Source organism: Gambusia affinis, linkage group LG16 (genome assembly GCF_019740435.1).
Source record: "Gambusia affinis linkage group LG16, SWU_Gaff_1.0, whole genome shotgun sequence".
NCBI lineage: Eukaryota > Metazoa > Chordata > Actinopteri > Cyprinodontiformes > Poeciliidae > Gambusia > Gambusia affinis.
The window spans coordinates 22,109,071-22,123,464 of NC_057883.1; the positions used below are offsets into that span (position 1 = coordinate 22,109,071).

Consider the following 14,394-nt stretch of genomic DNA (forward strand, 5'->3'; position numbering starts at 1 on the left):
TAGGTTTGTGGTGGTTTTCATGTGATAGACCAACACAACTAGTATATATTTGTGGTAGGACAATGAAACATGGTTCTAAATTTTTTGTTTTGTTTTGTTTTGTTTACAAATATACAACCTGAGGTTCAAGAGGTTGTATGTTTCCACAGCTTTCCACATCTGGATATAAAACATCAGTTTACAAGTCTTTCATCCATTTTCTGGAGCATGAATGTGCTTCGATATAAACCATTCCATTTCTGCTCCAGCTGAATGTTTAACTCAGTTCAGTTCAATTCATTTTAAAAATACTTCATTTATCCCAGACTGAAATTATATGTTAACATAACACATATTACTCTAAGATCTTAAAAGAGTCGATGAGGAGGTTGATGCTGTGGGAAGGTAGTGTTGTTGTCCTGCTGGAAGATGAACCTCTGCCCCATTTTCAAATCTTCTAAGCAACTTTAGGTTCTCTTCTGGACTATCTAATTTCTGTCCCTGCTGAAAGAAAGCATATCTTCAGCAAATTGCTGTCATCACCTTGTTTGGGTGAAGTGTTTATTTTGTGTTAGATGCTCACCTTGCCTTTCATGTCTTTCCAGCCATTTCGCCCCTTTTTGGGAGAACGTTCCTTCACATATCCCCTTGTCTTTACCCCCTATGGACTTTTTGTGTCTTTATCTTTGACTTATGCTTACAGTTCAAGGTAAGCGGTCCTCTCTCCTTATGGTTCAACTTCGGCGGAATGAGCACGTTCAGAAATATGCCAGTAGCCGTAAACGGCGTAAGGAAGAAATAAATAATTTTCTTAATTCTGTGTTGACAACACTTCGGTGGCATTATGTGCATTCCTGCATACAGCTCGCTTTTGGTTGCAACCCCTGTCCATCATTCGATGTAAAAATTTCTCTCCGCCCTCTTGGCATCAACGCTCAATTTGATTGGTTTAAAAATTAGTCCCCGAAACACAAGCTGACCAATAAACATTTAGGGGGCGGGTTCCTTTCTACAGTGGTGGAATCGAACGTCCCCGAGCGCACACGGCGTAAAGGAGAGTCTGTGGAAGGGACATAACGGTTTTCTTTTCGGCCCCCCTCTCCACTCAGACAACAAGAACCAACAAAACCCTGAATTTTAGAGGGGCTTACACAATCTTCTTCTGCTCTAAAGGAGGAGGGAAGCGAGGGATTGAAGCAGCAAGTTCTTTTTTTCTTTTTCTTTTTTTTTTCTCTTTTTCTTAAAAGAGGATTTTGTGTTTTCACGGTGGTTCGCTCTTCGCTCTCGCCGCAAAGATGATGGTCGGAGAGGTCGAAGTGAAGGAGCGACCGAGGCCGAGTCCGGACTATTTGATGCAATTATTAAACGAAAAGAAGCTTATGACCAGTTTGCCAAATCTCTGCGGGATCTTCACGCACCTGGAGCGGCTTCTGGATGAAGGTAAGCTGCGTTTGGATCATGCGGGTGGCGGGGGGTGGCGCCGTGGAAGGGGGAGCGTGACCACGGCGCAGTCCGATTTCGGTACCACTTCTCCGGGTGTCCCCGCTGCGGAACGGGCGCTCCCATACTGTCTGGAGTAGCAGGGACACTAAACTTAAAAAAATAACCCCACCCGAATAAAAAAAATCCAGTTCTGCCCAGTTTGAGATTACATCGAGGGAGTTTTGTTTTGGAGCAAACGGAGTTGGGCGAGCGGAAAACTTTGCTAGACTCACTTAGAGAAAGCAAAACCACATAATACCCTTCAAAAGTATTCTGAGACGAGTGGGTAAAGGGTTAGTTGGGGTTAGGAAGTCGTGGTTTTTTATCGACAGAGCTTCTTCTCACATGTTTCACAGCAGTTTAGCTTGTTAGCCACATTTGAAGCTAGCTGAAGACTCCTGCGTTCCGCTGAACTCTCGGTACGTTTCTGAAGTTGGTAGCCGATTCGATACTTCTCCTTAGGCTCAAGACTAAAGATCTTGTTTCATTTTATTTAACCAAGATACCTTTGATCTGCACTAGTATGATACATAAACCACTTCGTGTGGTCAAATTATATTGGAATATTACTTAAAATGATATAAATTCTTGCCAATACAACTTGTGATCTGTTAAAACTTAAAAGCTGAAAATGTTATCCCTTTATGTCCTCAGATGAGATTGAAATTGCAAACTAAAATGCAAAGGTCACACCAGAACAGAATATTTTTATTCAAATTATACAAGTTATATAAAGTACGCCTAGTGGTTTGTAAAAGCTGTTCTTTTAAGGAATTCATTTTTGGTTTAGCTTCTTTGACAAAAAACAGCATCCTTAAAAAGGTCAAAGCCAGACAAAAATATATCTACAACATCACATTTTATATACAATGTAAATTATTTTTTGTATAACTTTTATTCTGATTCTGAAAACTCACTAAGACTATTTGGATTTGCTTTTTATTGCTTCTTTACCCTTTTTAGATAGGTCCAGAACTACGGTAAGTAGACAGGTCAAACCTGGACAAAATTATTCAACACTGATCACAACTATGAAATACAATTTGTGAAACATCAAAGTTGATTTTTGCAAGGTATGCGACTTCTTAAGTAACTTGGATGAGGATTAACTTGAAAACTAGATATACAATGGCTGGTAAAGCCTTGAAATTAAGAGGAAAAACACAGTTTAGTTTAATTTTCTTGCCTCCTTATTGGTGTAAATGGAGGTTCATCTTGAAACCAAGAGGTGAAGAGGCCAACAAACCTTAAAATGGCCCCATTTCCAGTTCAAGTTTGACCAGATTCTCATCCAGTTTGGTCACGCTTCGAATCGGACACCAACTTCAGCGTCGTCAATTCAGCTACGTACGTCTTCAAAACTCGACCAGGGCTTTAGCTTTATTTCTGCCACTGGATGATGTATTTTTTCTGAATTCCGCCTCCAGTTGTGCCCTTTATTTAGTCCAGGCCAGGTTTAGTTGTCCCCCAGCTGCGGAGGCTACCAGCGCGGTGGAATGTGCAGCTTGTTGCCCGAACAATGGGCAGCGAGGTGCCGCCGCTGGGAGGGAGGAGGGGGGGTTCACCGAGATTACTCAGCCCTCCAACTTTTTCTCCAAACGTGGCGCCGCGTAGTTTCTCCTCTGCTTGAACGTTTGTCCCACCAGCCACGATTTGCTTTAAATACACCCCCTTTTTTTCTCGTGTACTACTCGTATTTATGTATTTTTTTTAATATACATTTTCTTATTGGCAGTCAAAATTATCCTTTGCATGGTGGGTTTTCCCTTCCTCTGGTGGGCTTTATCTGGTTTCATGCTTTTCTGTTGATAGTATCAAAAACATAAGCTGGTCGGAGCGGTATGTTGGTCCTATGGTTTATGTAAGGAAGTAGAGGACACTAGAGAGCGCCACTGTCCCCGTATTGTGGGAAACGTTTGACCTGGACAGGACAGTAAATAAGCATAATGTGTGATGATATACTATTTAGGAAGCTACAGGATAAGCAGGGATTACTCCAAGCAGCGGAGGAGGCAAAGAGCAGCGCATACTTTGTGGTTTCGGTTGCATGTCTGGATGAGTTGGCTCTGTAGTATGTAGTTGCTAAACCGGTCTGAAAGGATTTTTTTGCCTGCTCTGATAGCTGATAAACAAGACACTTAGGACAGAAATAGACAGCACGTCTTCATTTTAGCTCCAAGAAGAAGAAAAAAAAAACCCAATATAGACATTTATGAACCAGTTTTTAATTTTATTTTTAAATTTGTGCAAACCAGAAGAAATGGTGCTTCATATTCATATTTAAGCTCTCATAGATCATGCAGGTATGCAGATGTGTTCTGACGGGGATATTTAAGTCTGGGAGAAAGAGACTGGATTAGAAAACAATTATGCTTCTTCATATTGCTTTTCAGACCTTTTTTAGATTAATGAATTTATAAGACTTTTAATGTGTGTATATGTAGGCGGCACATGTTCAAAGTAAAGCCGAGGATCAATCAAAACTTCTGAAAATTTAGCATTTAGAGTTCTATCCACACACCCAGTGCAAGCTTAACTGTAACTTTTCTAATTTTTTCTGTTGAAGTGTGTTTGTGGTTTGATTTAAGAGGTTTTCAGTCGGCTTCTCTTGTTGCTGGTGTAACTGAAAACAAGAAGCTTCTTTATTGCTTAAGAGAGGTCAGGAGATTTTCGCTTTGATGCGATGTAAAAAATAAAATTTCACTTCCGTTTGGTTTTCCCTCAAAGCGGTTGGTTATTAGAAGGTTTCTGCAGTCAAAATGTTTCCTCACTGAGCTCATGGTGACACTTTTAGAAAGACAGCTAATGTAAGAGCATGAGGAAAAAATGAGCTTTAGCAGGTTGAGAAGCTGTAGGAAAGGGAAATAATTTGGCGGCACACTTGAAACTTTCAGCCCCAGTTGCCCTGGTCTAAACGGACGCCTCCTGAGGTTTACATGCGTCTCCACAGCGCCCGTCCAAACTTTACCCTACTGCCAAAAAGTGCATTTGAGCTGAAGGCCAACCCGGAGCAGCTTGTTGGACTGGTGGTGTTTTTGTGCAGGTTTGTTTACTTTGTGGATGTGGAATTTTTGGGGTCAGGCTCTTAACCCCGTTGTTCTCCTTCACAAGTAAACGGATGACGCCATGTCTAGTTCAGTCCAGATTATTGTACTTCAAAAGCAGCGAAGAATATCAGCTAAGATTATTTTACCACAATAGTCTTGTTGATTATTAATTTTTAGTAATATTACTTGTTTTCTTGTGCGTTTGATTCTCGGTCTGTCTTATCTCAGTGAAATCAGCAGCTTTGTCACGACAACAAATAATGCAGCAGCAATTTGAAAAGTTGTTGAAATTAGGTCAGCAATCCATGGAGAACGTAAAACATTCTTTCCACAAGCGTTTACCCTTCTGGTCATGCTCAAAGCGCTCTCAGTAAGATCAACATGTGATCTCAGATTTGTTGTTGGAATGTGACCATCCAACCTTAGGCCAGTGAATAAGATCTCCAGCGTCTTGTAGCACTTCTAACTTTGTGTCCGGCTCACGACAGCTGCACGTCTCCTTCACCCACCCAACATTTCATGCATGTCTGCACAGCTGTTTCCATGGCGGAAGAAAACCGACACCTCCCTTGTGCGCGGCGGCTGCTCCCACCCTGCTCTGTTGGTGTGTGTGTGTGTGTGTGTGCGTGTGCGTGTGTGTGTGTGTGTGTGTGTGTGTGTGTGTGTGTGTGCCTGGCCGTCCTTACTGTCCCGATATGTGGCCCCTGAAGGTCACGCCGCCCGATTGACAGGCCTCTTTAGAAATCCCATTGCGCTGCAGTTGTTCATCTCCTTGAAGTGACACCTGCTGTGGAGGGTTTTTTTGTATTTTATGTATTTTATTTTTCTTTACGAGGTGCCTGCCAACAAGCTGCTTCAAATTGCTATATATTTTTTTCTTGGCAGATGTAGTTGGACCGTATACCATCTAGCGTTGCAGCTTGCCAGCGAGGAGTGCTGTTTTGAAGCAGCAGGGCACTTAAGGAGGCCGATTGGATGAGCTTAATTTACCAGTTTAAGACATTGTGGTTTATTTGGACATGATCCTGAGAGTTGGGGGCGTCTCTGTTGGCTCGGAGGAATATAATCATATTAATCTGGACATCTGTAGCTGTTTCAGGTTTAGGAAGAATCCCAGTGGAGAACTGACAGTCTGCACAGAATTAAGGAGTATTTTGCTTGTTGGCTGATCAGCCCAGCTGTTTGGCACCTGAGATGTAAACGGAAGCAACACGGTTCAGATGGAAACTTCTGGGTCATTGTCACCGAGGCACACAAAAGCAAAGTTTTTAATGTTTCTGTTTATAGTTACAGGACACAAATGACAACAATCATGATTATTTTCTGAAGGTTCATAGACAGAGGCCTGGCTATGAGTTTTGCCCAGTAGACTGAGGATGCATTCACACCAGCCCTGTTCAATCTAGTTTAAATGAACTCTAGTTTGTTTGCCCAGAAAGTCTTGTTTGTTTCGGGAGGTGTGAATGCGCAAAGGCAAACTCTGGTTCGCCTAAAACCTCAGTCTTGGTTTGGTTGAAGTGATTTGTGGTTTGAATGCACAAGTGAACGCCAAGTTTACTGGAAATTGCTCCTAAAGCAGAAAATGAACTATAGTGCAGAGCATTCTGGGTAAATACAATCAAAACAAACGTGCTGGTCTAGCACTTGCAGTAGAAATGCCTTGTGTTTTTCTTACCAAAAACTAAAGAGAAAAAATACAATCGCTAAAATCTTTTGCCACTCCATTTTTGTTTTCATTTCATGAAGAATTAAATTTCCTTGTTCTTCTTCAGAGGTTTTTGTTTCCTTCGGTGGTTCTTGGTTCTGCACCGCCACATGCGAGGGGTGGAATAGGATTTTGAAAAGGTTTGTTTTGTTTGAAACAGTGGAGTGTGAAAGCAACTGCACTTACTGAAAATGTAACAAATGTTGCAATTTTTGCTCCCCATTCCAACCAAGTCTGCAGAACTATCTGGTGTGTAAACACCCAGAATGAAGCATTGTTTTGTCCGAACATGGCCGCTGTGGAAAATGTTCCCCGTGTTTGTATCTGCACTGCCAGACAGTTTTGAATCTGCTCGCTGCATCTCTGCATCAGGATTTTACCGGGAAATTCCCGGGAGAACTGTCAGCGTTTGGAGGACAAACTGTCTGCAGAGAAGCGCTCCCCTGGGAAAAACTGTTTAGGGAGCGGATTGTGATGAATGGGAGAATGCTAAAAGTCTGTGTTCAGATCTGCTTTTATTCTGAACATCTTTGTTTTGTTTTGTACAAGCACTACACTGGCTAAGCTGACCCAATGTGATACTCCTTCCATTGAGGACCTCCAGTAACCTTTTGACCTGTAGTCAGTTTAGCACATTCATGAGTGAGATGCTGCTTAAAGCTGAGGGAACGCAGATAAAGACAGACAGACTGGGAGATCTGGGGATGTTAGGCCAGGATTGTTGTAGCAGGAAGGAACCTGTTAAACTCCAACCCTTTCTCCTCTCCCTGAACTCCACTTAGAAGCTGGCATTTAATTAACTAAGAGCCATTCTATGAGATGGTTTAGTGAGCTGCAGCCACCAGTGTGAAGAGAGAAGTGGAAGCTTTGTGTTGTCTGCCACTAGCTTCTCCACATGTGGCCCCTCTTCGCTTCCCCTCTGCGGGGATAAATTATCTCTGCACTCTGTTAGTGCTAAAAATTTGACTTCTCCAAGTGTCAAGTTGAAAATGACATTAAGAGAACCAAGTTCAGTGTCTAATGAGCCAGATAGCAGGATTAAAGATTGTGATTATCAGTAACAAACATTGGCACGTAGACGGCTTTGCTTGTCAAAGATTTTGTGATAAATGAATTATTTCATCTTGCCATATTCCTACTCAAACACATGGTCAGCAGCTCTACAATTTTGTACTGACATTTATTACTTAATCCACTGCCTGCAAATTTATACCTGCATTTGCAAACCTCTGGAGTTAAACTGTAGAGTAGAGCAATAATTGAAATGTCAGTGTTCGCCATGTTTCAGTCATAAAGTCCTGTTTGAATAAAATTTAACATTTCAGGCGCCTTGCATTCTAACTCACTAGAATGCAAGGCACATTGCATTTTAGTGGTTAAAATATATTTTAACCACTTTGGTTTTTCAGTGAAGGTTCAGCTAATATTGAGTTATCCCAATCAATGTGGTTTGTCCTTTTGTTAAGCTATTGGAATTTATGAAATAACTCAGTGCTTTTAAAGAGTTTCAAATTAAGTTTTTAATCGCAAGACTGAGAATTTAGTAGGAAAAAAAAAAAGACCTTTTCTATTAATGTTACCATTGAATCAACTGTCGGGGGGCGGGGAGCAGCAATCAGTAGCTGCATTTCCATTACAAAGGTGCCCAAAACTTTGTTGATATTCCCCTAATGTTGATACAAAAACACAGTTGCAGTGTTTCCATGAACTGAAAAACAAATAAAATCACATATGAATACTTTTATTCACACGATAAGTCATTACAGTCAGTCTCCTACCATTTCCTCCTCCTTCTTCTTTTTCAATGATTGTTGGTGGTTGACAAACAACAAAATTGGTGTATTACCCCACCGAATGGTTCCTGCCACTGCCTTAGTCATTTCCAGCAGAATTGTTTCCGTTGGTGGAAAAAGTGTTTCCATTGCACTTATATCAAACTTGTCTAAAAACTTGACTTTTTCCAAAAATTTCTGTGTTTCCATTAAGCAAATTTATTTTTGTGATTTGAGTTTGCACTATTTTATTATCTGTGGAAACCCCGCTAGTCTGGCAGTAAATATGACGAAGTTGCTAAGTAATAAAAATAAAACAAATCTGCAGAATATGCCATTTTTTATATCGCATTAATCGATAAAATAATCAATTATAAAATCAATCATTAGTTACAGCCATAGTATGGTTGTGTACGTACTCTGCTTAGTAATAATTGTGGGTGTTAACGATTAAAACCTTTGAGAGTTTGTGTCTTATTCAACCATTGCTACTTCAGTGCTCTGAAATAGCTTTGTGAACATGGTCCGTCAGTGTTTAATGCTTCAGATGGTTTCTGTTGCTAACAGTTGTTGCCAAAACAAATAGTGAATCCTGCTGTTTTTCTGCTTTGCAACTAACAACCTGTGAACTCTGATGTGACGTCAATCCTGTTAATGTCTGACTGCTGAGTTAAATTAAATGCAGCTCAGTGATTGGTTGAGCTCCAACATCTGCGGCAAACTGAAGGCCCAATAAGCCTGCCGGGGTGAGGTTGGCAGCTTTACACCAGGAAAGGAACCATCCTCTGCTCCGGTTTCTGTGTTGACTCCAGCTTTGGAACCTCGTCACTCCCTCTGCTCTGCCTTGGCCACTCCTATCTGGGATGCTGTATGATAAAGTCATCCAGCGACGGCTCAGCGCTCTTATCAGGCCTCCATCCCATGAGTGCTGGGCCTCCTTATCGCCGCTGCCTCCGCCTGGCCTTCTGTCTTCTGCCCTGCCCCAACCGCCTGCCTGGCTGCCTATCTGACTGTCACCAACACTTAGAGTCGTCCCCTATATGTCGTTTTTGCAAGAGCATGTTTATCTTTCTTTCTTTCTCCCCTGAAGCATTTAAAGTCGAGCGGTTGTATCAAAACCAACAGAGAATGAGCAGAAGGTAACCTGGCTGCACGAGGATTATTCCTGACAATGTTTAGCCGCTTGCTAAAGCTCGAGTCCGAGCTCTGAGTGTTTACTACACAATGACAAACAGGGTTATAGAGGAAGATGTGGAAGAGGATGTTGCAATCATTCTATTACAACAGTCTCCTGACTCAGACTTGTTCTTTAAATTGAGGTACTTTTCTCTTCTTTTTTTGTGAACACTGTGCTCCACCCTGCATGAAACTTGTGTGTGTTTTTGCCAATGAAAACAACATGTACGGAAAGTTACAGGCTTTTCAGGCCGGGAGGACAAGTCAGTGGTTTGTTTTTCTGACTGACAGACATGGAGGAGGAGGAAGAAAGGGGGCTCTTTTCTCACTGGGGTGACAACAGAAGCTCCTCTTCTCTAATTCTTCTCCACAGAGATGGTCTGTCTGAGATTTCCTTTGAATTGTTTAGGTTGCATCACAGATCTTCTCTCATCGCATACCTCCATTAACTCATTTGCGTGCATAAAGAAGTTAAACAGCATTTCTCTTTTCAAAGTGCTCTCCCACCCTGTTGCATTCTTGGAGTGCTTCAGATAGCTCTCCCACTCATATTGGTGTAGTACCCTTCACAGAACCCCCTCCCCTTTCTTTCTCTCACTGTAGTTTGCAGGTTTCTGCGCTGTCACAACAGGTACAGCTTCTGACAATAGTGTTTTCTCAGGAATAATATCTGCAGTTTTCCAGCATTTCCTGAATTTTTTCTCGCTTGTCATAAGAGCTAAAAAATAAATAAATAAATAAATTCTTGAATGCTGCCTCTGTTCCGCTCCTCCTCGCCCACCAGTCTGCATTCATTTTCTCTCTGGGTTCAGAGGAGGAATGGCAGGCGAGCGTTGGCAGCCGGCTCAGAAATTTTACCAGGAGCACAGTCAGAGCACTTAACCTCCAGCCTGATGTGTGTTTACCCCACAAACTCTCACATAGTGCATCTTAGCTCAGTTTAATATGAGTGCCAAAGTGAAGTATTTCAACTTCTGCTTTGGGTTCAGTGACTGAAAATAATTTCTTAAGTTAACTCGCGTCTTGACTGAAAACGTGAATCATCAGTTCGCTGGAAGATAAAAATAAAAAGTGATGCTTTAGTTTTCTGTGACTCTCTAACGTTATTTCTATGTTTTCGACTAAAGGTTGGCAAACTCAGTTTGACTTGAGGCCAAGTCCAGAGGTCAGTCTGTGTTGGTTTAATGTTTTGTGAAAAAGAAATGTTCTTTTAGTGACTTATTTCAAAATATTCATACATACATGTTAAATAAGCAATAACTAGCTAAATAAAACTAATTGCTACTTGTGTAGACCAGCAACCCAAACATAAAGCTACTAATGCTTCACCTTACTGCTGATTGGAGTCAGTCACTGGAGCACACTGACCTCCTTATGGGGCTGGAAGTTTATCAGTGTTTTGACTTTGAGTTGTGAAAATGCTCAGGCCTGAAGGTACGTGCATCAGTGATCTGACTCTGTACTATTTTTATCTTTTCCATGTATGATTATATGTGAATGCAAAGCTGGAAGAGCACTTTGACATTTTTAGTTGATTTTACATCTAAGGATTAAACTTCTTAGCTAAAATGTCATCATGCATGTTCCTCGTGTGTTGCAGGCTTTCTGACCCAACTCCAGTTACATCTGTTGCACAGTTGTATTTTTTCCTCTGGCTTTCTGCCTCACACTCTTGTGCTCTAATGTAAAACACGGTTTGTTTAGCATAATTTATACCCACAAGCAGCACACCCAGCAACAGTTGCAGCACATAAATGAAGTCTGGGTTGTGCAACAGCTAGCAAACCAGTTTTGCGTCTTGTTAGTTATTTGCTAAAAACTGTCATACTTGTAGTAGCACTTAAAGTGGGTCTAACCTGATCACTGGACTGATTTGGAGATTAGACAGTTGCTGTTGTGTGATTTAGCTTTGATTAGTTAGACAAAGAGCCTCTGTAGCCCACAGTGCAACAGGAAGGACTGACATCAGAATTTTACAGATAACTAGCAGGAAAGAATGTGTTGACTAAAGGCTTAGTGTGTGTGTGACCCTCAGTGCCGCTTTGTCGATCGATTATGTCGACTGTGAGCAAAAATGGCAACCAAGGTTGCGCGTGGGGGGAGACGGCGTTTCTGTGCTCTGTGAATGAGGTCATCTGGTTGGATATGAACAGGGCCACTGACCCCTCCTCAGCTCCACAGGCCGGCCCTCTGTGTCCTCTGCAAACGTTACACAATGGCTTTTTGTGCTTTAATGGGCCTGACACACTGACACTGTAGCATTCCAGCAAGTTCACATAGAAGAATGCACACAAGCATTGTTCTAGCCCACAACAATGCATTGCATTTGTTACTTTCTGCATTTATTTGTCTTAGCTGCAACATTCATCCAACTCGAAATCTTTTGTACATTTTAAACACATTGTCTGGATTTAGTTATTTGCCTTCCAATCTACAACATTGTCGCTCCTAAACCAAATACAGTAAATGGTATTTGGAGACAAATTGAACTCCAATATTAAGTGTGATAAATTGGGTGCAAATATTTTGCTTGACTGGATATCTGCAATGAAAGTGGAACCATAGCTACTGTGCTCACACTGTAATACACGCTGTACATTGTTTTGGTTTTCAATTTGAATATATTGCAGTCGTGGAAATAACAAATAGTTGTTTTTGTTTGTGCTTTTGGATTATCAGTTAACAACAAATAATAATAATTTGTCAAGATTCAGAAACAATGCAACTAGGACTTCACCCATCAGTAACATTATATCATAACATGAATGTAATTCTCATATTTTTAATTTGTTTTATAGCAGTAATATGTTATTTATGTCATCTATCTCTTTTTGTTGCCTTTTTATTAGGAAATGTTGGCACCATCCTTTGTGTATGTGGGGGATAACATAAGAAGTAAGTAGATTAAAATAAATAAGAATAGTAAAAAAAAAATTGTAGGAATAATAGGAAAAATGATGATTGAAAAAAAAATGGAAAAAGTAAGAAAATAAAACAAATTGAGAAATATAAAAAAAGAAAATTAATATGTGAAAAATAAGAAATGAAAAAATAACAAGAAGACTGACAAATATAAAAAATAAAGAGGAATAAAGGAAATGAGAACAATATATAAACATGAACAAATAAAAAAGGGGGAAAAAATGGGAATAATGGTGCGAAAAAAACTACAATAATGCAACAAATCAAATGGCCAGAGATCTAAATGGGACAAATTTCTGACTGTTAATCAGTAGGCAAAGTATTGAAAAAAGTCTGATGTCTCTTTCTGTTCATTAAATTCGTCGTTTAAAATCTGACCCAGCAGGTCAGACTTCACTGAGAATCTGAATTCTGTCGGCCAGGAAGAGCACGATTGCTTCATCCGTTATTGCAACATTGCTTCACAGTCTTCATACGCCACACAAAAAACTGTCCAGCAGAAATGTCTGAATCAATGTGTGCATCTGTGTCTCTAGTGTTTTCAGCATGTAATGCACCGTTGGGTCCAGCTGACCCCATTAATGCTTTTATTTTTCAGCCGAATCAACATATTGAATTAGTATCGGGAAGGCCTCTAAGTGCGACCCCTGTTTGCTTGTTTAGTGCTGTGAATGAACTGTGTTGCAACTTAATGCGCAATTAACTCTACTGCTTTTCGATGCGTGAAGCTTAATAATCACATAACAATCCATATTATGTGTTGGTTTAAAGTGTAACAGGTTCTCAGCCTAATTATATTATCAGCTATGTTGGCTGCTTCAAACCTCATCCAATATTCCTTTATCTGCACAGTTCATGTTTGTAATTTTGCGAGTTATGTATAGCGTGTCACTCTGCTCTGTGTTGCATGTATATGTCCTCTCACAGGCACATGTTGTACATTCTTCCTGGGTGTTGGATGTCATTGCAGTCTGTCCAGATGCTGGCGATATAATACAGTAGCTGCCAGCTCATCTTGGTGTTTTAGAGCTTTACCTCATTGATGCTTTTCCCCTCTGATCCTACCATGCTCGTAAATCCTGGGGCTTGAATTTGGGATTTGAGCTTTGGGTCATAGCAGTGACTAATACATTGTTTTAGCTTTCTTTTAGCTACACGGCTTGCGGGGTGGTTTTCTCTGCAGGAGTTAGCATAACACAGTGAGGATAGTTGCTATGCGTAAAAGTAAACGTGATAATACTGTGACCATATTTGTGTAATTGTTCTGACTGGGTATAATGTGTCAAACAGTGAAACTAGCGACTTCCTACTTTGTGGCAACACTGAAACTGACCAATGTAGGGTTTGTTAATGCCAATAATATTTCAGTTGGCCAAACAGGTTGTTTTGTTTTTTTCTTCAACTTGGGATCACTTTTTTTTCTGCATTCGTTCACATTAAACATGTGGAGTGTAAGTGGATTGACTCACTTTCCCTTCTGCAATTGTGGTAGTGGAAATATATAACTTGCTCAACATTGTTTGCTTTCATTTTTAAAAGATACAGTAAAAAAACGAAGCACCCTAAAAGAATGTTCTTCTTTTCCAGTAAGAGGATATTTACATATAGATTTCCTTCCAGTGTCATCTGTGTTGTTAGACAGCACTACTCTCATCTGAAAGCCTCAATGTGCAGAACATCACACAGCAGATGATGCTAATTAGTACTCACACATCTGATTGTGTAAAAAAACAACAAAGGGCTCTTATTTTGCAAAAATGTCAGTTATTCATTCATAGTCCTTTCCTTTTTGTTCAAGTTACAATCAGACTTTTGGCATTAAGTGTCACCAGCCCAACATGTTAAATATCAGAAAATCTGTGAAAGTGCGGCACGTTGTCTATAAATGCTCCTGTATATAACATTAGTGTCTGCCTCGTGAGAAAATAAATGTTTCCTATTTCTCTCTCTCAGAGACTGAGTGAGCTCTCTGCTTATAAACGCATACATGGAGCTACACGTTTTGAGTGACTGATATCTCAAACCGAATGCCAGCTGGAAACCAATCGTAATTAAGAAACTTCCAAACATTAGCCATGTTTTTCTCTAAAAGTTGCATTTGATATTTAATATACTAAGAAATTGGTCAGAAAAATAAGATTATAAATCATCCCCTTTTGCTTTGCAGTTGTTTTTCCAGTAGCTGGCAAAAACCGGCAGAGTGCTCATCTAAATGGTTTATTTGCTGGTCAGTAGAAAAGATAATGTTCACTTGAAGACAACAGCAGGAACAATGTGTTACCCAAAGATATGCCTGTTAAAAATTTGGAAA

General features: G+C 40.4%; 1 protein-coding gene across 7 annotated transcripts in view; it reads left to right on the plus strand.

Annotated features, from left to right (window-relative positions):
* Window positions 1-980: 980 nt before the first annotated feature.
* qkia (QKI, KH domain containing, RNA binding a) overlaps window positions 981-14,394 on the plus strand; it is an 88,122-nt gene continuing 74,708 nt past the window's right edge. For 2 of the 7 annotated variants that reach the window (XM_044142037.1, XM_044142039.1), the window contains exon 1: window positions 981-1,419. In XM_044142037.1, the coding sequence (XP_043997972.1) occupies window positions 1,275-1,419 (145 nt within the window). In that variant the 5' untranslated portion in view covers window positions 981-1,274. The remainder of the gene's footprint in view (window positions 1,420-14,394) is intronic. The other 5 variants (XM_044142042.1, XM_044142040.1, XM_044142038.1 and 2 more) reach the window with 4 other exon arrangements.